Source organism: Lissotriton helveticus, chromosome 1_1, assembly GCF_964261635.1.
Source record: "Lissotriton helveticus chromosome 1_1, aLisHel1.1, whole genome shotgun sequence".
Lineage (NCBI taxonomy): Eukaryota > Metazoa > Chordata > Amphibia > Caudata > Salamandridae > Lissotriton > Lissotriton helveticus.
The window spans coordinates 1641811700-1641835254 of record NC_136057.1 but is presented as its reverse complement, the minus strand read 5'-3'; the positions used below and the strand labels follow the sequence as shown (position 1 = coordinate 1641835254).

The window sequence follows — 23555 nt, the reverse complement described above, 5'->3', positions numbered from 1 at the left end:
AAATCGCACAACTTAGGTGCTTCATACATTTCATTTAAGGAATAGCAAAATAGAGAATCTCAAATTTTGCGATTCTCTAATTTGCGATGATACATCCCAAAAGCCCTTTTCCCGTTCGCAGATGGGTCGATTCTGAGAATCGGCCCATATGGGAACGGGAAAAGGGCTTGATACATATGCCCCTTAGGGCAAACGAAAAATCACGACATAAGGCCCAAAGTTTACATATACAATGTATAGGACATCGAGTTTGCAAAGACTCTGGGAGAGGCACATCTGCATTCTATAAGAACTGTGAGGAGGGATAGGGAAGATGAGGTAATCCATTGTTCCTCAAAATTCTGGGCATGTTTAACCCGTTTCATACGCCGCTGATTTTGCGGAAGTGCCGCGGGCAGGGCCGCGTCGGCCATTGGCCGACGGCAGCACTGGGCAGGTAGGACTGCCGTCAGCCAATGGCCGATGGCAGCATGGAAGGGGTTAATCATCAACCTAACTACATTCCTTTGATATCTGTTATTTTACCCCAAGATTCCATACCTGCCAACTTGCAGAATGGAATCTTGCATCTCACTGTGTGAGGAGGGGGCGGGGCCTTGAAAGGGTCGGGCATCGTGCCGAGAAGTACCTACAAGGCAATTTTGAACCCCACCCACACACAAGCCCCCTCTGCCCCCAAAAAAGCTTACTGAGGCTTGTGCTGATGCCCTTTGGTGGTTTGACACCCCTTATTGTACGTGGGCAGTTCAAAGCCTCAGAAAACAAGGTGGAAAACCACTATTTATATGGGTTTTCAGCTCGTTTTCCCTGCCACTGTGTGATATTGGCTACTCACTGAGAGATCGTGTGATGGGAGCCGATATTGTGTGTCACACAGTAGAACCATGTGAGTTAGCAGGTGTGAGATTCGTTTTTTACTTTCAGAATTTCTAACATGTTTTATTACATAGATAAGTTCAGAGTGATGCAGGAACTCTTTTGTATAGTTATCTCTGTTTTTAATCAATGCGAATACTACGCCACCCTGGGTAAGCTACTCGAAATTACCCAGAAGCAACATAAAGTCAAGCCAAAGTGCACATGGGTGGCTCTACTAAACTCTGCCATAACTTTCCTGTGCAGACCGTGGCCTAACAAACAATCTTGTCCTCTATAGTGAGTCCAGAAGGTGTCAGACATGTGCTTTGGTAAAAACAATGATATATTAACCTCTTTTTTCATTTTTCTGCAGAGCTTCTTGCTGAAACGGAGTGGTAATTCCCTGAATAAGGAGTGGAAGAAGAAGTATGTCACGCTGTCGAGTAATGGTGTCCTATTTTACCACCCTAGCATTAACGTAAGTTTAAGTTGATGTTTAAATCCAAAAAGCAATACATTACAGACGGGGCTGCCATCACTTGCTGCTAGAACCTGGAGTATTGGCCAAACCCCAACACCTATTCTCCAATTACAAGTCTGCTGGAGTGGTATTCTCTGCCCAATTGATATTACTGGATATGGGAACACATGGCCAAATTTTACTTGGTGGTTTCTGCAGCTGGTGAACCTACCATGGACTCTGCGGCAGGGGCTGTGGACCCGTTCATGTCCCATCTCGCCCCTACCTTTATTAGAGGGAGAAATAAATGGAAGGCTTCCATCATCGACAGGAGAGCCTATCCTGACATCTGACACCCAGTATGCCCTAAAACCGCCCTGAAACCTATATTGGCCTTCCCACTGCCATATATCGCCTGCTCAGACGTGGTAAATTGGGACAACTATAGCCTTTAGAGGCCAATTATCCACTCTGAGAAAATTGTTTTACTGTTAAACAGCCGCCTAGCTGTAAAAAAATGAAAAGACATGCTTCTAAATACTGCAGCAGACTTGTTAGCATCCAGAATACGTTAAATAGTTTTAAATGAGAATATCCATTTCTGTTTTTGTATTGCATGGAACGGTGTACCATCATCAAGTATCGTTAAGGAAATATAAGCTAAACCAGAATTGACTACCAGTAGATATTACTGCATGGTTCTATAACATTCTTGTAATGTGGATTATTCTGCTATGATGTAGCAACAGTTGGTTGGCAACAAAACCCGTCGTTACCCACTGTGGGTAAATCATAAAGGCCTTCCAGGCCAGGCTGACAGGGCTCAATGTGAACCTGTCACCACAGCACTGATTGTCTGCTTTGATTGAAAGCAGAATGCATAGCTGCAGTAGGGGAAAGAAAACCAGGGAAGGTGGTGATGTCACACAAAACCCCTTGGTAAATAACATCCCCGTAATTCTACATATCATGTAGGAACATGTTGAGGAGAATTGGAATAAGCATTTGCTAATTAGGATTTATTTATGTGTGATAATTTTTGTGTGAAGTTAGCCTACAGTGTTTTTCAAAAACAGCACGTTAATATGTGGAAGTAAGATATAAAGCGGGAGGACGTGGGTGTCCTTGCGCCAGAGTATGGTGGCGAGCGGTTCCTAGACACAGCGGTGGTGAAGGTATCTACACGAAGGCGCCGCGAGTGTGGAGATGGCGCATCTGCCCAGGCAGCATCGTTTCTTATGGTGCGGTGAGAGGAGCGCGCCTGACCCCCACTCTTAGGCGGATCGGATCAACGGGCAGCCGGGGTTGCGTTTCCCTTGTGGCACAGCTTTTGTGAGCGGCATGCGGCTCCATACCTCGTGTTGTGCGAGCATTATCAGGAACGGTTAGCCGGCCTCAGGCTAGCAACAGCAGTTAAACAGATCCACGCCTGGCTGTGCCTGACCCCAAGATGGTGGCCGACACTCTGCCGAGGATCTTCTAATTGAAGGGGATGCTGTATTAATGTCCCTCTGCACCACATTTTGGGAAGCGAGGAGTGATTCAAGCAGCGGTGAGTGGGGGTACCGGGAAATACCTGGATGGCCCATAGCGAACTCCATAGTTGTTGTGGCTCCTCGGGTAACGTCTGCTGTGGGCTCCTGCCAGCCAAGTGAAAGGGGGCAAGGAAAACGACAACCGGGAGAGAGAGAAAGCTCCTGTCTCTGCCTGCCTGACTTCAAAATGGCGACCGGGATCCCCGTAACGAGAGATCACGCAGGTGGCACCCCCGCAGCAGGGGGGGGAGACTGGAGAGAGTCATTTAGGCACCTTGACAGGGCTTAAGACAAGGAACAGATGGCCCGGCACAGTGAGACATTGAAACACCCAGCACATGCCTGACCCTAAGATGGCCGCCATGAGTCCTTTGAGGAGAACTACCATTTCAGGGGCTTAGAAGGACCTGAGCACATATCTGGGACAACTCTTGATGGACGCGTCCTTTCCCCACAGCACAAAGAGGGACCCCCAGAGATAAGAGGGGCCCAGCCACAGTGGTTTCTACCACATCGTGCTACTACTCTTAGAAAAAACAGTCATCAGCCAGTCCTCGAACAGATCCCCCATCCGGCCTACCCATCAGGATACAGAATCTGTGAACCTACCTCTGACCGTGGAGACCTAGCTTTTTGACCGATGCCCGGTGGAGCTACTTGATAGCTAAAGAGGAGATGGGCTGTGGACTACCGCTTCAGCCGTCACCTACCCAGCCGGTCTTTGGACAGAACTTACTTCGTCTCTCTGTTGTATTCTCCCTCCTACAAACGTGTCCCTAAAGCCACCCTTAAAGCAGGACACACGCTGGATGGCCTTTTCACTAACCTTAGAAATCTCTCTATTAAACAAATACTTCCCCAGGTATGGTCCGATCACTACGCAGTCATTTAAACTATTTCCATTGATAGCAAATCCCCCCCCCCAATATCTCCCCTAACAAGCCAGATTCGGTTAAAGCGTGGAAAAAGACAGATAATCTTCTTCTCAAATCCCAGCTGTCCATCAGCCGACCAGACGTTTCATCAGATACTAATACAGCTGTGGCTAACTCTACCAAATGGCTGCAGAACGCCTTTAATTTGCTATCCCCGAGCAAGACCCTCTCTAAAAATCGAACCTCCCCGTCAGCTCCTTGGTTCACGGAATGCCTTAGGGAACAAAAGAAAGTCTTCAGAAATCAAGAGAGGCATTGGCACAAATCCTACACGAGTGAAGAAAAATCTCTCTTTAAAGACGAACTTGCCAAATACAAACGTTTGATCACACAGGAAAAAACCAAATACTATGTTACTCAAATCGAGCTAGCAAAAAACTCCAATAAAAAGCTCTACCAGGTAGTGTCCTCACTATCAGGTCACACACCCACCATTCCCATAATCCCCTCCCAATCACTGTGTAATTCCTTGGCGGACTATTTCTTCAATAAAGTGATTACATCTATGCTGAATTTGCATCACACGCCAAATTGGCCGACCAACCTCTGGATAACAGTTACCCAGCTCACTGTCTGAAGCAATTTGAAAACACCAACTCTGATGAAATTCTTACCACTATGACTTCTATAAAGTCAGGATCGGCTAATGACCCCTGCCCACCGGACGTACTCACTCCCGTCGCTGAGCAGGTGGCAGATGCTTTGGACAATATTTTCAATGTAATGTTCACTTTTGGCATCTATCCCACCATCTGGAAAAAGACCATTCTAAAACCTCTTAAAAAATACCAACCTGGACCCAATCGATACAAAAAATGACAGGCCAATAGCCAGTCTACCTTTCCCAGCCAAAATTGTGGAAAAACTTATGAACATTCAACTTTCCAAGTACATAGAAGATTACCATCTCTTAGACGGCACTCAATTCGGATTCCGTAAAGGCCATGGAACAGAGATCGCCTTAATTAAGGCATCAGAGGATATCAGAATCATCCTGGACCAGGGAGGAACAGCAATACTCATCCTGCTGGACCTCTCAGCGGCCTTTGACACAGTCGATCATACCATCTTGATCGACCGTGTCACCAAAATGGGGATCCAACACAAGGCCAAAGAACTGTTGCAATCCTTTCTTACTAACCGCATGCAGTCGGTTAATCTAGGCAATTTCCACTCGGCCCAATTAGCCCTACCATGCGGGGTCCCCCAAGGCTCATCCCTGAGTCTGACACTTTTCAATATTTATGTGTCGGACCTAGCCAAAATCATCAAGGCCCATGGGATGGGCCGTTACCTCTTACGCCGATGACACTCAACTAGTGTTGGCAGTGAACAACAATGGAGATAGGGATGCAGATGATTTTCAGAAGGGCATGCTTGCCATCAGCAGTTGGATGGCCAGCAACTGCCTCAAATTAAATTCGGAAAAAACAGAGGTCATGATCTTTGGTAAATTACATCCTTGCTGGTCACAAATCTGGTGTCCGTCCTCCATGGGCCCTCCACCTACTCCAGCAACCAAGGTCAGGAATCTGGGCGTCACATTTGACGATAAGCGTAACTTTGTTTCCCATGCCAACTCAGTGGCATCTGCTTCATTTCACAAATTACGCATGATTAAAAAACTCCTGCCATTTATCCCTTTGAACGCTGGAAAAACTTTAGTCAGCACCTTGGTCATGTCTTCCATAGACTACTGCAACGGACTGTTCGCAAACGCCCAAAAGCGGGATATCCAAAAGCTGCAGACAGTTCAGAATGCAGCAGCTAGAATTAGATCAGGTATACCAAAGTTTAAGCCCATCTCACATGTTGTCAAGAACTATCATTGGCTGTCAGTAAAGAACCGGATAAAGTTCAAGATACTCTGTACTGCTTTTAAAGCATCTCGCAACCAAGGCCCCGAATTCTTAATTAACCATCTTAAAATTCATACACCCACTCGGGCACTCCGTTCATCCACTGCCCTTCTGCTAATGGTGCCACACACTAAAACAGCCTCTTGGGGTGACAGAAGGTTCGTGGTCACCACGGCTAAACTCTGGAACACGGTCCCACTGGAGATCAGATCCTGCCAATCTCTTCTCACATTTAGAAGAATGTTAAAAACCTGGTTTTAATCAATAAGCTCTCCATCAGGATCCACCTACTGTAGTCCATAGCGCCGAGACACCCTCGGGTATTTGCGCGCTCTATAAATCGCAAAAAACAAAACAAAAAAAAAACGTACTTCGTCTCTCTGTTGTATTCTCCCTCCTACCCCTTTACGCCACCCCCTTCTCCTTTACGCTACATTTATTCCACCTCTTTGCTCTTTAATTGTTTTCCCATTGAGACCTAGCTGTGTGGCTGATGCCTGGTGGAGCTACCTGATAGCTAAAGAGGAGATGGGCTTTGAACTTCCCCCTCAGCCGAACTTTGGGCCGAACTTTGGGCAGACTCTCCTTTGTCTCTCCATCATATCTAACTCCTACCCCTTTACCCCAGCCCCGTATCTTTCAAAGCTCCATTTATTGCATCTTCTACACTCTTGAAATGTTTTTCCAGTAACTGGTGTAACTGGTGTAATTTTGTAATTTCTGTGGAACCTTATGTAAAGTGCTCCGATACCTCCAGGTCTAGCCAGTGCTATATAAAACTCTAAAATAAATAAATAAATAAATATATAAATAAAGGGAATGATATTGATTTGAATATTGAAACATCATTTGAGACCAGTCTACACAATGGGTTAGTTTCAGAATTATAACATGGTTCTTGATTGAGAGAGGTGGTTTATAATGGACAGGACATTGGGGTGTCGATATAAAGCAAGCTGAATATGAGTGCAACTTTTGTGGCCGTTGGGGTCCCCTTAAACTCTATACCTCAAATGCACATCCACAGGTTGATGGATTGGAGACAGTATTGAACCTCAGTTTCATGAGGCAACCTGTCCCCTAGATAAGGCACCTCCTAACATGTAAAAATACAGCCAAATAAGATTAGGCCTGCCTCAATAATTGAACTCTAGATCTGCAGAATAAATCCACCTTCATGAATATTGATTCTCTATGCAAATGTCATGCAGAGATGGCAGGATAAAGTAGTTACATGAACAACAGCAAATTAATATGCATGAATAGGGTACAATAAAGCTAAAGGAAAGTCCTTGATGCATTACATTATCGTGACTAGGCTGGTTATTTTTATAAGGAACAGCAAGAACAATGTCAGTGGAAATAAACAAACATGACTCTGCTTGATTGCATGCTGCAGAAATAATGAACAGTGAAATGCACAAGGGTAGGCATCCATATTGAATAATATGGTGTTTGGCCCTAAACTGAGGCCTAGTTAACATAAGCCAGAAAAGCCCACTTCTATATTTCATAACAAAATAGTTTCAAACGCATTAGTACTATATCAGCGTGTACTTGTAAAATCAAGAGTAAATACACATTCTGCATGTTGTTAATAATGCACAAAATTCTGAAATGTACAAAAGCTTTAACAGCCTCCTCGCTCTAATTATCCTATAATAACTAAACTCACATTAATCTAACAGCTTTAATGCAGTCAGCATCACTTTCTGCTTCTTGCAATTCAATTCTTCCATCAGTTTCAGTTGATTATAAGCCCGATCCCTGGCATCCTCCATCCCCAGCTCATGTTGTTTCCTAATAGACTAACCTTTTTTTGCCTTACACCCACAATGTATAATCATCATTTAACAAATTTGAACAACAGACACAGAATAATTACACAAATCAACATAATAATTAAGGGGGTTTGTAATGACCTAAACGTACTACCTCCCAAACTATTGATCCATTCACTAACCTTACTGAATCCCTTTACTATGTCACTAACCCAGGAACCTGCTGCTTCTCACAAGCCATCCTCTTGTAAAGCTTGGTCTTCACAACAAATGTTTGGGATGTTTGGCAATATGCATTAATAAACCTGCTGTTATTGACAATGAAGTTACACCAGTCTTTAACCTTAAAAGCCCTGCAAACACCGCCTTCCTTTGTGAGAAGGATGTCTACCTCTAAGTGGTTTTGCATTATCATTGCACACATTGCTATAAGCTCAGAATTAATCGGGTTTAGGACTTCGGCAGTGTTGAAAGCAAGCCGGTCCACAAGCATACTTTATCTCCTAATCCTCACATTATTCACGGCCATGTCTATGATGATAGCATAGCTCCTATTATAGCTAATACTATCTGTTCAAAACGAAGCTTCACTATCTTGAAACCAATCATCAATCAATAAATCAAGATTTATAAAGTGCAGCAAATCATCTATGAGGGTCTCAAGCCAATGCTTTGTGGTGCTCTGTTCATTTGAATCGCCAGGTCTTGATTCCTTTCCTAAAACCCAGGAGCAATGAGGCTGTTTTGAGGTGCAGGAGAAGGTCGTTCCAAGCTTTGGCCGCCAGGTATGAGAAGGAGAATCCTCTGCTATTTCCTTGGCAGATCAGGGAGGTGTCTGTGAGGAAGAGGGCAGCGGAACATAGGTGTTGGTTGGTGGAAGTTCATGTGTTTGATGTATGCTGGTCCTTCATTGTGCAGGGCTTTGTATGCGTGGGTTAACATCTTGAGCTGTCATCTCCACTGGATAGGGAGCCAATGTAGGTCCTTGAGGTGCGGCGTGGTGTCTGTCTGAGGAGGTTGAAGATGAATCTTGCTGCTGAGTTTTGTATTATTTGTTTTCTCTTAAGGAGGCATTCAGTGATTCCGGTGTAGAGTGTTTTCCCATAGTCCGGCCTGCTTGTGACATGACCTATATTACGGTCCTTCTGGTGTTGAGTGGGAGCCATCTCAAGATCTTTCGGAGCATGCGTAGGGTGTGGAAACAGGCAGATGACACTGTGTTTACCTGTTTTTCCGTAAATAGCTTGCTGTCCAAGATAATGACGAGGTTGCTGCATGGTCTGTCGGTCTGTAGATGGGCTGAGTTCAACAGGCCACCATGCGTTGTTCCATGATGAGGTGTTGTTCCCGAAGATGAGGGCTTCCATCTTGTCCAAGCTGAGCTTGAGACAGTTGTCCTTCAAACAGTCGGCGACGTTCAGCAGACATCTGTGAAAGTTGACTCTGGTAGTGGAGGGGTCTTCTGACAGCGATAGAATGAGCAGGGAGTCATCGGCATAGGAGATGATGTGGACTCCATATGATCTGATGGTGTTGGCCAGTGGGGTCATGTACATGTTGAAGAGAGTGGGCTTAAAGGACGATCCTTGGGAGATGCCACAGATGATCTTTTTATCTTCTCTGGGTTCTTCCAGTGAGGTATGAGGTGATCCATTGGAGGGCATCTCCCTGGATTCCGGTTAAGTCTGTTGATCAAGATATGATGGGAGATGATGTCAAAGGCGGCTGACAGGTCTTGGAGGATGAGGGCTGCTATTTCGCCATAGTCCAGAAGGGCCCTGATGTTGTCAGTGTCTGTGATCAGGGCTGTCTTGGTGCTGTGTTTGGCCCGGAATTCGGAATGAGATGGGTCCAAGGTGTTGTTGTGTTCCAGGTGTTCATGGGTTGCTGGTTGATTGCCTTCTTGAGAAACTTCAATGGAAAGGGGTGCAGGAGATGAGCTCTTTGGTTCTGCCAACAGCATCCTTCATGTCATTCACATGATAGACTCTGGGAAACACTATAGCTAAGTAACACGACCCACCCATTTATAAGGCAGGATGAAATAAGCAGTCTTGCCACACAAATAATGGATCCCTCTAAATATTGGTTGTTCACCAATAAGGAAATCACCACTAACAATATCACTTCTTTCACACTCACTCTCACCCACATATTCTATTGGTCTAACTTCTGTAGGTTCACAACACACCATACACAATTCACCCATTCTCTTTTACTACATTCTCAATATGGGATGCATATTTGAAAACCTTAAATTCTTCTTCCGCCTTAATCTGATGTCTGATTTTCTTCTCATCTTCTCAATCCTTCATCACTTTTAACTCTTCACTCATTATATTCCCTAATAAATACATGCTCCCTCTTTACTCAAACTATACAACTGCAGAAGAAGAAACAAAAGTACACATGATGCAAATCGTAATCCCCATACGTTAATATTTTCACCTAACAATTTTATATATGTATTATCAATAAATCCACTTACTAAATGTTCTCTATGTGCCAGTGTATAAGATTCAACCTCATTTTGTATTGTAGCTAATTCAATCTCTGTGGAGACCCACTGGAGAAACGACACACACAATAGTAGACCAACTCACAATTTTACATCATCAAAACATACAGTTCAAAAAAAGTGGTACTCCAGAAAGATAATTCAAGAAAACGTTTTTGTTTTTTCAAAATAATACCAGATTCACTTTCTTTTTTTCCAGTCCATAAACTCAATCTCAAAGTTTATTTCCTCATCCAGATTAGTTTTCAATGTTCAGACTTATTCACCTCTATTAGGATTTCTCAAAAGTTCAAGGTGGCTCTTATTCTTCCAACTCATTTTCAATTGGCAACAGTTTATTGGACTGCAGATCACTGTATCAGGCTCTTCTTCTTCAGACACAAGATACGCCTGTTCAGGTGAACCGTACTGTTTGGAATTCCCTCTGAGGATTCTTGAGACTTGAATTTTGAAATGGAGCCTTTCCCTGAACAGATCAGAGACTACTTCTTCTTGCTGTCAGTAATTTCTTTGCAAGAGCTCTTCGCTCTGAGCCTCAAATTGAAACTGGCTACTCGTACCTTCACCAGGATCTTCACCATCACTTTCATCAACTTCACCTCTTCATCCACCGCTTTCACTCTTCTCGTATGAGTAGCGTCGATCTTCTGCGAGACTCCGGCATATTGCACAGCAGTGCTAGTCACAAGTGCAACCTGATGAGGACACCATTCCTCAAAATAGTTCTTGAGGACATGCTTCTTCATGACAATCCAATCACCTTACTGCAGTGGGTGACAATGAGTTTTTTTGCTGGTGCTGTGGCAGGGTATGCTCAGACGTGAGTCCCTTGGGTCAGACTAATTTGCATATAGCCATGTCTGAACTGGGGTGGCAGAGTGGGCTAAAGAACGGTGATGGATTAAACCCAGATCTTTTGACTGGGTGTGAGTGTTTGATTGATTCAGATGCTTCGTCCATCACCACCCCCTTTTGTACTGCTTTTGGCCGCCATAAGTGTGGCAGGGTATGCTCAGACGTGAGTCCCTTGCTCACTTTGCCACTGGATTCAAGCAAGCCAGGCTGAAGACGGCTGGAATGCCAGAAACCGGTCCTCGGAAGCTTGTTTCCGGTCCAGGGAAGACATGGCTTGGCAGTTCAGGCTGGACTGTTCCCATGAGGCACAGGGTCAGACTGATTTGCATATAGCCATGTCTGAACTGGGGTGGCAGAGTGGGCTAAAGAACGGTGATGGATTAAACCCAGATCTTTTGACTGGGTGTGAGTGTTTGATTGATTCAGATGCTTCGTCCATCACCACCCCCTTTTGTACCGCTGTTGCCAAACTTGCCTGATGAGAAACATATTTCACTACATAAGCCAGACCTTTGCAGTAATGTAGTACAATGTCATCAGTTATTGGCACAAGTGTAGCTAAAGTAATGTGGGCCAATCACATTGTTCTGTCCATAAGTACTTTATAGGGCGAGCGACCAGGCTTTTTGTCTGGGGTACTTCTAATCCTCATTAGAACAAGAGGAGGAGCATCTGGCCATTTCAGACTAGTGGATGCTTGAGGATGATAACCACAATTGAAACTTTGATTAATCTGGAGAGCTGTACAGATTAAATAGTGAATCTAATTTTTAGAATGAGCCTCACATTCAGTCTCAATAGAGGTCCATTCCCTTAACAGATGTTTGCAATTGTCCTGCTGTCTGATCTTCAGGTGGAGTAGGCTTCAACACATTTAGAGAATAGGGGCAGCCAATCACGAGAATGTTCTAAAGGCCATCTCGAAGAAGTCTGCCTGGGCCCTATGGTTTGCCAATTTGACTCATTAGCACCACAATAATTGTTTAACACAACTGTGACGGTGTAGGTTCTATAAATGTGCAACTAAGGGGTAAATTCCACACTTGTTTTTTTAAAAAGTCCTATCAATATTCTGTGTACATACTCAACCTCCCCAAGGTACACCGTCTAACCTCAACAACACAATTCAACAAGCTAGATATTGAAGGGAGTACGTTCAATCAAAGGTATTAATTTATCTCTTGCCTACTCTATTTGGCAAAATCAACAATTTATATAAATGCTCATCCAAACAAGCCAACAACTTTAACATTGATTTTTCTTTATTCTGAAGCGTATGTTCAGTCCAATCAGCTTCCAGAAGATGTGACAATTAATATTACTTACAGCAAAAATTGACAAATTCACAGCCAACGCGTTTCGTCCCCATCTGGGACATCATCAGGGCTGGAAACAAGGAAAAGATGAAAAAAAAATGAATCGAACTGAATAAAATTTCATCCTACTTTCAAAACACACCAATCATATATAACATTATGTTAAGTGAAAAACATTACGGACTCAAAATTCTTTTGTCTAATACATAGACCACCAAAAGACACCACCCTACCTATTTTAACATACTCGTGAAATTGATTTTAACATTATAATTAAATCGTACATATATACAACTCATTTTCATATACAGGTCATTATTTCAATCCCACAACTTGATTCCGACATGGAGAACTATTATCATTCGCTAAAAATAGCTTAAAAAGCCCTTATTCTCCATCAACAGTAATCGAGTCAGCTATATGCCCCCCGGGGTGAACCCTACTGTATTCACTGAAGTGAGCTCACCTTCAAGTGTATGACCGGTATTGTTAGGAAAAATCTTCGTATCCAACAAGTAATCTGAAATCTTCCTATAGTCCTCTAATATCCACAGTCACTATATAATGAAAGAAACGTAATACTAAGTTTACATACGTTCATCTCTAATTTTCATCAAGACCAGAATGACCCAAATAAGTCCTGCTGCTGATATCCCCTCACAATATCTCACCAATGTTGTAGTTTCAAACGTTCTGTATTGGTGGTTCCGAAAAAATCTCTTATCGAAGTTCCCTAGTATAAAACCCCGAATATACCTAAAAGAAAAATAGCGGTGTTTGTTATAGCTCCATTATTAAAACGGATTCATTCATCCCATGCATTAACTTCATCTATGTCATCCTATACTTAAGCTCTTACCAATGCTGTTCATTCCTGGCCAATATTCTGGTGAATTTCCTGAGCTGTCGTCCACTTCTGCGCTGTCAATATTCCTGTCCAAGCTCCAATCTACAATCCAGTCTTCGTAGGCTAATCTGTATTCCTAGTCACAAGAAAGAACAAATACATATCTATATAGATCTGAGCCATAGTTCTACATGTTCCTGCAACCTGACCTCAGCTTATACCCTCCGTCAAAATCTAAGTGGCCTCACCTATTAAAAGATCCAAAGTCGAATAGTCGTCACCGTGGTCCTGGCTCCCGGTCCGATAAATCCGGAATGCACCAGACCTAGTGCAAACATTGCTTTTCTACTATAATTTAGCCAATCCTTTTTCACTTTACAAAACTGCGCGGGTTGTGCCTACTTTAACTATAAACAGTTTACAATCTGGTCCGCCTATGCATTTCTTTCCTGTTCAAAAACTCATTACTTCCTATTATCGTCATTAGAACCTCACTCCTATTAGTCTATCAGTCTGAAACACGGGCTGCTTCCATTCTGGTCCGCCCATGTCAATTATTTCCAATCCTTATTACCTCTTTTCCTGTTCCTTTCCACTCCGTCTCACCACTGTCTTCCTATGCGTGTCGGAATACTATACTGGTCCATTGCATCTGTTAGCCTTATTATTATTGGTCCTTGTTGTTCTAACTATATGTAAAGCCTCATCGCTATTGGTTCACCATCGAATCTTCCCAAACCACTCGGTTCCCACTCTGGTCCGTCTTCGTTTTAAGTAAGTACTGTGTACGATCGCCGTTCTAATTCGTTACCAATAATGTTTCAATGATCTTATAAAGAATAACTAGTACTGAAACAAAGAAAGAAAAATGAAATTATAATATGTGAAAGTTTATTTTCCACTATTCATATATTTCCATGACAAAATTCAATGTGTCTATCTTAACATCCCGCCAACAGTTATTGATTGATCCTATACTTCACAATCATAATAATGTGACAGTTGCCTAGAACTCAAACCAAATAATAGTCCGCATTTTTTCTACTGTTCTTCCTAAGTCAGCTTCTAGAAATCCTATCATATCCCATAAATTTAGCATAAAACCTAGCAAGAGTCGACCCAACTATGGTCCACCCTTCAAATCCTCTAACCTTAACCATGTTAACTGCCGGTAATGGTGAGAACACAGTGTATCTTCAAAATAGTTCCCTGCTCAGTACCTCAATGTCGGAATCAAGTACCACAACACAACCACAAAACGTTATGTTAAAAAATAATGTAATTCTGAATCAGTATTAAGTCCCTCCTTCACCGTTCTACACCTGCATATCCATCTGGCCTCTGTTTGTCTAATTCTCAATTCCCAATCACCTCCTCTGAAGTTGTGTTCTACTTTTTGAATTCCATGAAATCTAAAGTCTTTATTACCACTGTGGAGTTTCTCTATATGTACGAACAGAGGCGATCTGTTATCCTGATTTATTACTGCTCTCTTGTGTTCCTGGATTCTTGTTTTTAAATTCCATTTTGTGCTGCCTATATATACCTTCCTACAGCTACATATTATGGCATAGATCACGCCTGTACTTTTAATATTGATAAATTCATTTATCAAGTACCGCTTGCTACTGTTGTATTGAAAATCTTTAGTTTTGTTCATTTCTATGTCACAAACATTAGAAGATCCGGAAGTGTAAAAACCTTTAGGGGGCGATGGTAGCCAATTTGAAGAAGCGGTTCTACTAGGTCTAACATAGTTCCTAGTGACCTTCTCTTTAATCGTCCTCCCCCTTTTATATGTCATCACGGGCTTCTCCCCCACCAAACCGGTCAAACCGGGTACTCCCTTTAGGAGACTCCAGTTTTTGCCGAGAGCTGTTCTTATCAAGTCTTTTTGAGAACAGTAAGTCGTTACAAAAGTACGTTTTCTTTCTGATTCTGTTCTACTTTTCTGAGTCAGAGTGACCCCTCTATCTAATTTCAGAATTCTATCTCTCGCACCAGTCAGTTTGTGAGTTTGATAACCCTTCTTTTTTAGCCTGTCCTGTAATTTTTTTATTTCATTGTTGAAATCTCCCTCACCGCTACAGTTTCTTCGTACCCGTACCATTTCTCCGTACGGGATTTCAGAAATTACTGTTGAGGGATGAAAACTGTCAGCCCGTAATATAGAATTAGTGGTTGTGGTTTTTCTAAACAGTTTATTAGTGATCTAATGGCAGTGTATGCTCAGACGTGAGTCCCTTGCTCACTTTGCCACTGGATTCAAGCAAGCCGGGCTGAAGACGGCTGAAATGCCAGAAACCGGTCCTCGGTAGCTTGTTTCCGGTCCAGGGAAGGCATGGCTTGGCAGTTCCGGCTGGACTGTTCCCATGAGGCACAGGGTCAGACTGATTTGCATATGGCCCTGTCTGAACTGGGGTGGCAGAGTGGGCTAAAGAACGGTGATGGATTAAACCCAGATCAGTTGACTGGGGGTGAGTGCTTGTATTGTCAATGCTCCGTCCATCATTTCCTTTGGTTTTTCTTTGTCTGCCATAAGTTGGCAGGGTATGCTCAGACGGGAGTCCCTTGCTCACTTTGCCACTGGATTCAAGCAAGCCGGGCTGAAGACAGCTGAAATGCCAGAAACCGGTCCTTGGTAGCTTGTTTCCGGTCCAGGTAAGGCATGGCTTGGCAGTTCGGGCTGGACTGTTCCCATGAGGCACAGGGTCAGACTGATTTGCATATGGCCATGTCTGAACTGGGTGGCAGAGTGGGCTAAAGAACAGTGATGGATTAAACCCGGATCAGTTGACTGGGGGGGAGTGCTTGTATTGTCAACGCTCCGTCCATCATTTCCTTTGGTTTTTCTATGACCAAGGTAAATGACTTCTCTTTTACAGTACTGCATCTTTTTGGTGAAACATTGGAACCATTGTCAGCTAAATAACTTAAAAGTGCAATTGTGTCTAGATTACAGTCCTCTTTTGTCTTCCATTCCACCAAAAGGTCATCAAAATATTGGACCAGAACTGATGTTCATGGCAACTTCAGGTTCTCCAAATATTTCTTTAGAATCTGACAAAAAATTGAAGGACATTCAGTATACACCAATTGAAAACTTTATTTTGGAAATAGGATGCAAGCAGAAATTGACTATCCTGTAGAGGAATAAAGTAGAACACTTGGCATAAATATATGACTGTATACCATTCTGCAACAGCTGGAATGCAAAACAATATTACTGCAGGCTTCGAACCACAGGACAACATGGAATGACTGTTTTATTTATTTTGTTATGGACCTGCACTATTCTCCATTTACCATTTAGATTTTTAATTGCTGTTATCAGTGAGTTGCGAAGAATACCAAACACCTCTTTCAGAATGCCTTGTTCTATTATAAGTTCAATAATGAGCTTCATTCCCTCTTCTGCGCCTTTTGAAAGTATGTACTGCCTAATTCTAGGGAATATTGCATTTGGCTTAACATTAATTATAACAGGTTTTACACATGAATCAATCCTATCTCCTCTGTTTTGACAGTATGTTGTATATCCAGAGGTAAATCATCTTTGGTAAGAATTGGGAACAACAGAATTCTTGAATCTTGATTTGAATTTAAACATTGAGTCTTAATTTTTTTTGTTTCAATTGCGACACTATCTGTTATGCAATAAATTGCACAGTTCATCTTTCAAAGCAAGTCTCTGTCTAGTAAATTAACAGGACTTGCATCACACAATATTTGCTAATGTTTATTCTCCGTTGACTCTATTTTAACAGGAACATCTGCTGTTAACTGGTTAACAATCTGTTTACTGCTAATGTCTACAACTTGGACTTCTCTTTTTGAGGGTGGCAGGTTTGGAACCTCCACAGAAAAAAATAAAGAGCAGGTGGCATTAGTGTTATGAAAAATGACACAGGATTGCCTTTCTCCTCCCCATCTACGTGAGGGCTCCTCTGGTCTGCCTCTAGGGCTGCATCAAGCATGGCATTCCCCTTCCCTCTCAGAAACTGTCATTGGGAATTAGTCTTTGGGGAACAATAGAAAAAAACATTATTCAGAATCAATGAAGCATGCTAGTACTGTTAATTGCAAGTCATTTTTTTCACATGTTTTGCTGCACCATTGGAACTAAAGCCATGTTCGTATGGAACTGCCCTTGATACTGCACACTCTGCAAAGGAGCTGTTTGGGCTGAGGTGACTGACTGCGGCTGTATAGGATTAGCATTTTGCTGCAAGTGGGAAACAAAATCATTCTGTATTCGGTCTGGATTCAGTCTGCACTCCCTCTTCTAGTGGCTGATTTTACTACAGACATGTCACGCAGTGCTCCTCTTCAGCAAATTAACATTTGCATTCACTCAAGAATTAATAACAACTCCTCTACCATGACCTTGCATCTACACCATCTCATTTCCCATTCTCACCACTTGCATGAGATGCACTCCATTCATTCCAGAACTGTCAGGCGATACAAAATTCAGATCTAAACCCATCATCTGATTCCTACCACTTCTCTGAATCTGCTTTTTCTTAGTAATCATCAACTTCTCTTTAATCATCTTTTGCTTCGCATCAAACCAATCACTAAAGTACTTGGCATGTTTCAAGATCACATCAATACCCTTAGTCTGCTAACCATCACACTCTGCAGAAAATATGAAGTAAGCTCAGGACACAACCCCGTAATGAAGTTGGAATCTTCAACTCCACTGTGCTTTTATAAATCTGCATAAGCCTCTCATAGTGAGCAGGCACTGACTGTCAGCTCTGCTGTAGCTCTGAAAATCCTTACCCAGTTTATTTTCCCCTCTGGCACCTTTATTTTCAAATGCTCTGTCACGGCTTTATATTTATGAGCAACCACCAGCATTATTAGCCATCGCGTGGTCTGGTCCCTCAGTCAGTCAAGCAACAACAGCTTTAACCTCAGTCCACAGATCACTACGAACAGTAATCTCAAATAGTGTATCTAAATCAGTCCAAAGCATTTTCAAAATCATCTTCAATCTATGAGCTTCCTTGCATCACCTGTCACGATCCTCTCTCAGTTTTGGAAAAATTGTCGTAAATGCATAAAGATCACCTCTAGTCCAAGGAACATGCACATAATTCCCTCCATGTAATTCTCTCAGGGGAAATTCTGAGAGTGTCTCCAGTTCTGAATCATGAATAGACCCCTTTGTTTTCTTTCCTGTCCCTGTAGTTTTCTTCTTAGTATATTCAATGTTCCACCTTTCTCGATACTTCTTCAAATCTCTCCAGTCTTTAGTTTTCTCAACTACATTCTTAAAGTGAGCTTGAAAAGTCACCAAAACCAATTCTTGTATCTCGTCTTTAGTCAAATCTGTTTAATAATTTCTCTGTACATTCCTCATTCTACTAATGTCAACCTTGCGTTAGCCCAACTCCACAAGTTTATCATGTGCTCCATTCGCACAGCTTGCTGCTTCTCAAATTAAGTATCTCATTTTGTCTGCAGTGTAAGGCATCAGCTTATTTAAATCAACCGTTGCCTGAAACATCTCTCCAAATGCAATCATTAACAGTCCTATATTAATTTCCCTCTCTTTGGGTGGCTCACCAGGAACAGTAGCAGACATGTCAATCGAAACTGGAGAGACAACAGTAGTATCTCTGTTAGTACTCGGCAAAGTTATCAATGTATTCTCAGATGGGGCACTCACTGATGGACCCACTACTGCAAGGCCTAAGAATCCCTGTGTCTGTACATTTGTACCCTCTTCTGCTGCACCCATATCAGGTTCTGTGTAAACTGGCACCTGTCTCTGCAACCCATCGGTGTACGGAGGAGGTCTGGATTTCAAAAGAGCAGTGAAAATGGTATCCTCATGTGAATCCTGTTTTTTTACGCTGCTCTCTGTCTTCCTCTTCGACTTTCTTTTTGTCTGCCATCTCTTTGACTACTACTGGGAAAACTCTCACTTTTTCTACCATATCCTCTCTCTATCATCTCTCCTGATTGTTCCACTTGCATTCCAACTACTGACTTTATGAGCGCTTCACCTGCTTCCTAATTCTTTTTCTCTCCTTCTCTGTGGCCATCCAATCCCATTTGTTCAATGCCTCAAATGGTGTAGGTTTACGTAAAGGCTTTCTATCATTTATTTTCTGCCTCATGAAATCTAGCTAACTAATGTTAAAGGTATCCTCTAAAGGAAATTGTAAGTCCTTATCACCAGAAGTGTAGTCATGCTAATCAAGAATCCAAGTATAAGTGTAGAGCTCAACTTTCATCAACATCTCGTATGCAGGCTTTTCAACACAGCACTCATTATTCTTGCTCAAAATAGACAAAAAAAACACACAAAACAAACCAGCGAAAAACAATCAATCCTAGCAAGACTTTACCAAAGGTCAACCAAGCACGACTTTTACAGCAACAAACCAATGATGGCATAAATCTGTCTCACCAATCCCAGTGCGACTCGTTGGCGGACTAACCAATGACAGCCCGGCTTTTCCATGAATGGGACAACAGTTGTACAGCCTTTCTGAAATAATGCAGACTAATAAACCAAAATAAAACTTGCATGCTTAACCTATACAGGAGAAAATCAGCAAGTTAGAGGAAATTCAATATCACAAACAATAGAAACAAAACAAGTATCTCTGGGGCACTTGTCAAATTCAGTTCACACTTACGCAGACTCCTGCCCAGCGACATTCCACTTATGGCTAGTGTATTTACTCTCATGCACCAACGAGTAAAAAACACCCACTTAGTTAGTCAAACCCTAGGAAACACCTAGGTGATGGGTGGAATATTTGCAAAATGTAGCAGCCACCATCACATGGTCTTTACACATTTGTGCTCATTTGTATTTACCTACATTAGCACATTAGAGTCAGACTGGTTTTATTTATCAATGCATGTTTGTTTTTCTTACTGAGTGACCCCAAATACATTGGCTGCCTATATATAAGTGCCACATAACTCAAGCTGTTCCTCACTGATTAAGCACAACAAATAAAAACTTAACAGAGGGTTTGTATGTTACCTTTCAGAGAGGACATGGCTTAGATAGTCTGGTTGGATTGGTCATCTGGGACAATAACCAAGGCTGACTTGCATATGGCCTGTCTCTGTGTACAGTGGCACGGTGAACAAAACACACAATGGAGGGCAGAGTGATCCAGTGACTGAGAATAATTCATACTTTGTACTAATTATGTTTTTGTTTTGAGTGATTTCAACATTGGTTGCTTCTGTTGCCCCTGTCTTGCTGGCAGTCACCATGTTTCCTGCAATGGTGGCAGCTATTGACACTGCTTTGGTTTCGGCTGTTGTGGCAATTGTTGTCCCTACTCTGGTTATCATTGTGGTAAATTCTATTGTATCTGCCTTACTAGCAGCTGTTGTTGCTTTTGCTTTGGTTACTACATTTGCAGCAGGTATAGTCAATGCTGTTATTACAGTTGTCGCAGCTGTTGTTCCGGCTGCAGTAGCAGATATTGTAGCTGCCATGTCCCTGCTGAAGTTACACCTGTGGTTGCTCCTGCAGTTCATGCTGTTGTAGCAGCTTTTGTCACTGTGATCTGTTTTCTGCTAGCAGCTATTTTCACTGCTGTCTACCTTGCTTTGTTGAAAGCTGTATTTGGTGTAGTTGTTCTCGGCGTGGTGGTTGCTGTTTACTTAGCTGTGCTTAGAGCTGTGAGTTATGCTGTTGTACTGCTTTTTGGTACTTCTTGCTAATACGATTCAAGCCTGTAAAATGCTGGAGAAGGAAAAAGTTACTTACCTGTAGCTACAATGATCTAGCATTTACACTGTTAATAGATTTCCATATGGCCTTCCCTCCACTAATAGATGTTCAGCTTTTCTTTCTGTACTGTTAGATTTGTGCTGGAAATCTTAGATTATATGGCCTTTAGAGATAGTGGATTTTGGTGCCCACTCTTTGCAATTGGTTGGAGTTTGGTTAATTTTTAATGAGGTTAGTGTGCTACTAAAGTTGCTGAGTTTAAGTGTTCTCATGCATTTTGCATCCTCTTACTCCAGTTTAAAGTTAAAATGGGACTTCCAACTCAGCAACAGGGCATGATTCAAGCACGTGAGTCTCTGAAAGAACGAATCCTGAAGAACGAGGTAGCTACTCAACCCTGGATTGTATCACCTCATGAGGTTATGTTCTCTCATATTGTCTATCTCTTTGTCTACAGGGACTCCATGGTGGGTATCAACGAAAGCCAGTAGAAATTATTTGAATTGTCCCATGGACTTTCAGCCTCTGAGTTCCATTTCAGAATATCAATTGTTGCTCTTACTCAAAATTCAAACTTTCTCGGTCAGCCTACTCTGATATTTGGTTTGCCGTGAACAGTTTTGCGAGTGGTATCAGATATCTAGAATCATGCAGACAACTTGAAAGAAATGTAAGAAGTAATCATAACTTAGTACTAGTCTCAAAACGTAATATTTTGTTTAGATTTCCCTCAATATTTTTAAAGTGTTTACCATCTCTCGAATGACCCCCTCTATAGCCGGCGAAACAAATGACTTGTTTTTCCTTTATATGAAGGATTACATACACAGCAGCCATGGGAAAGAGATGGATCTTTTGAGAACAACAGTGAAAGTCCCGGGGAAAAGGCCACCCCGTGCCATCTCTGCTTGTGGACCGTCCACCAGCATTAACGGCCTAGTGAAGGATGTAAGTGGAGTGCAGCTCACCGACACCACAAGTAAGTGATCGATTTCCCTTGAAGGGAGACTCATTGCTGTCTGTGAACTTCCATGCCTGTCTAAAGAAGGTTTTAGTAATAGTGGCATTTCATTTTACCTCCATCACTCACAAAAGATGTAAAGCTAAAATAATGATTATGCTTCCTGGGCACATATAGGGCCTGGTTTAGACCATAGAGAATAGCCTTTACTCTGGTAGGGCAACAGAGCAAAATACTCTGTCACCCTGACAGAGTACTCATCCTCTGAATCTAGAAATGTCTGACGGGCCTTTGGATATCTCTTACATTGGCAGGACCCACTGCCTCAGCGGTTTCTTGTCAATGTATTAAAAATTTGCCGCGGAGCCGCGTATGGGGACACATCGATATCAACTCGCATCGAGTCCGTTGCAGATTGGCAAGGCAACCCCAGACGTTCAGAAGGCTCATGAAGTTCACTAATCAGTAAAGACAAGTAATGCAAATAGCCAATTACTGGATTTACCGCTGTAGGTACATTGTAGCCTATTGTTTACATATAATTTTCACTTTTCTGTAAATATCTACACATATTTTACATAGTGAAACGTGAGTAAGTTGGGGAATTTGTGCACCCCGTCCTGAAGAAGGAGTTGATCTTCGAAACATGTTGACGCACACATGAGGTGATGTACATAAACACAGCATCAACACCTCGCACTTCACATTTTTAATAGTACCAGCCCGGGGGCCTAATTTAAAGTTTTTTACCCCACGAGCCAGGTTCTTTTTACTCTCACTCACCCCACCACTCACTCACAAACAAACCCTCACACGCACCACGCATAGTCATCAATCAAAAAGTGCTCCCGCGTAGTCGTAGGCCGCAGCACGCCGCCAGGGCCGGACTGGCTACCGGGCAGTTGTGTGTGCTGCTGTGCTGGAGCTAATTACGTTGATGGGGACCTGCGTGTGCAAAACGAAATTTGTTTTTGCTTTTTTTATTTCAAATCGCACGCAGGTCCCCATCAACGAAATAAGCCCCCACCACAGAGAAATTAGCCCCTAGCTCGGCAGCACACACAACTGCCCGGTAGCCAGTCCGGCCCTGCACGCCGCATCCCGTAGAGGGGTGCGAAGACCACAATGATGAAGCATGACACCAAGGGTCCTTTTGGTGTGTGAGGGGTATTTTAAAAAACACTAAGTGCTCCCTACCACAGTAAGGAACACTTTCAAGCACCGCAGGTGGATTCCTTTTGTTTACTTAAAAATTTGATAGACTGCTCCTTTAAAAAAATGCCAGTACCGTCCATCAAACTTTAAACCTAACTTTTTATTTTCAAATACAAATCCCAAAGTAGGATTGTGTTTTTTAAAATATAAAAAATGAATGACTCCTGCACCATGGGAGTTCTCTCCCATGGTACAGGGGTCATTCTTTAAATGACGGACAGTGAAAACTTGCCATTTGTCCACCCACTTTCAATCAGGCAGCTGAAGTGGTCAACTCTCTGACAACCCCCAACTCCATTTGGCCGTCGGAGGTGTATGTCGGCTACAGAGATGGATTAGTCTCTGGGGTTGACATACTGAAGCTCTGCCCTACTCTAAAAGAAGCATGCAGAACTTCAGTTTGGCAAAGAGGGTACTCCATTGTCGTTGTGACCAAGAACCCTCTCGACTAAATTCTAAATCAGGGCATTAGTAACGTGATAACATTCCACTGTACAAAGAGTCCGAATAAAACCATATTTGTTCCATTCCCATAATTCATGCTAACTGCATTTCATCAATTGTCCATAATTCCTAGAAAATGAAAGGTGTGTATTTTTCATCATTATCCATTGTTCCGGTGAGTTGAGAGAAAAGGCAATTAATCGACTTTTGCATTGCTTAAAAGCCGACATGGATAGCACTTATTTTAAATA

At 42.5% G+C, this 23555-nt stretch overlaps 1 protein-coding gene and 1 long non-coding RNA gene across 5 annotated transcripts in view; one reads left to right on the top strand and one right to left on the bottom strand.

Moving 5' to 3' along the window:
- AGAP2 (ArfGAP with GTPase domain, ankyrin repeat and PH domain 2) overlaps positions 1–23555 on the top strand; it is a 1117996-nt gene that overhangs the window by 884868 nt on the left and 209573 nt on the right. For both annotated transcript variants that reach the window (XM_078688707.1, XM_078688698.1), the window contains exons 10-11: positions 1232–1336; positions 21501–21663. In XM_078688707.1, the coding sequence (XP_078544833.1) occupies positions 1232–1336; positions 21501–21663 (268 nt within the window). The remainder of the gene's footprint in view (positions 1–1231; positions 1337–21500; positions 21664–23555) is intronic.
- Positions 1–23555, bottom strand: part of LOC144829512 (uncharacterized) — a 354617-nt gene that overhangs the window by 212065 nt on the left and 118997 nt on the right. For 2 of the 3 annotated variants that reach the window (XR_013610689.1, XR_013610691.1), the window contains exon 5: positions 12128–12187. The exons of the other annotated variant lie outside the window; for it this stretch is intronic. This is a non-coding gene — a long non-coding RNA (uncharacterized LOC144829512). The remainder of the gene's footprint in view (positions 1–12127; positions 12188–23555) is intronic. 3 annotated transcript variants of the gene reach the window in all.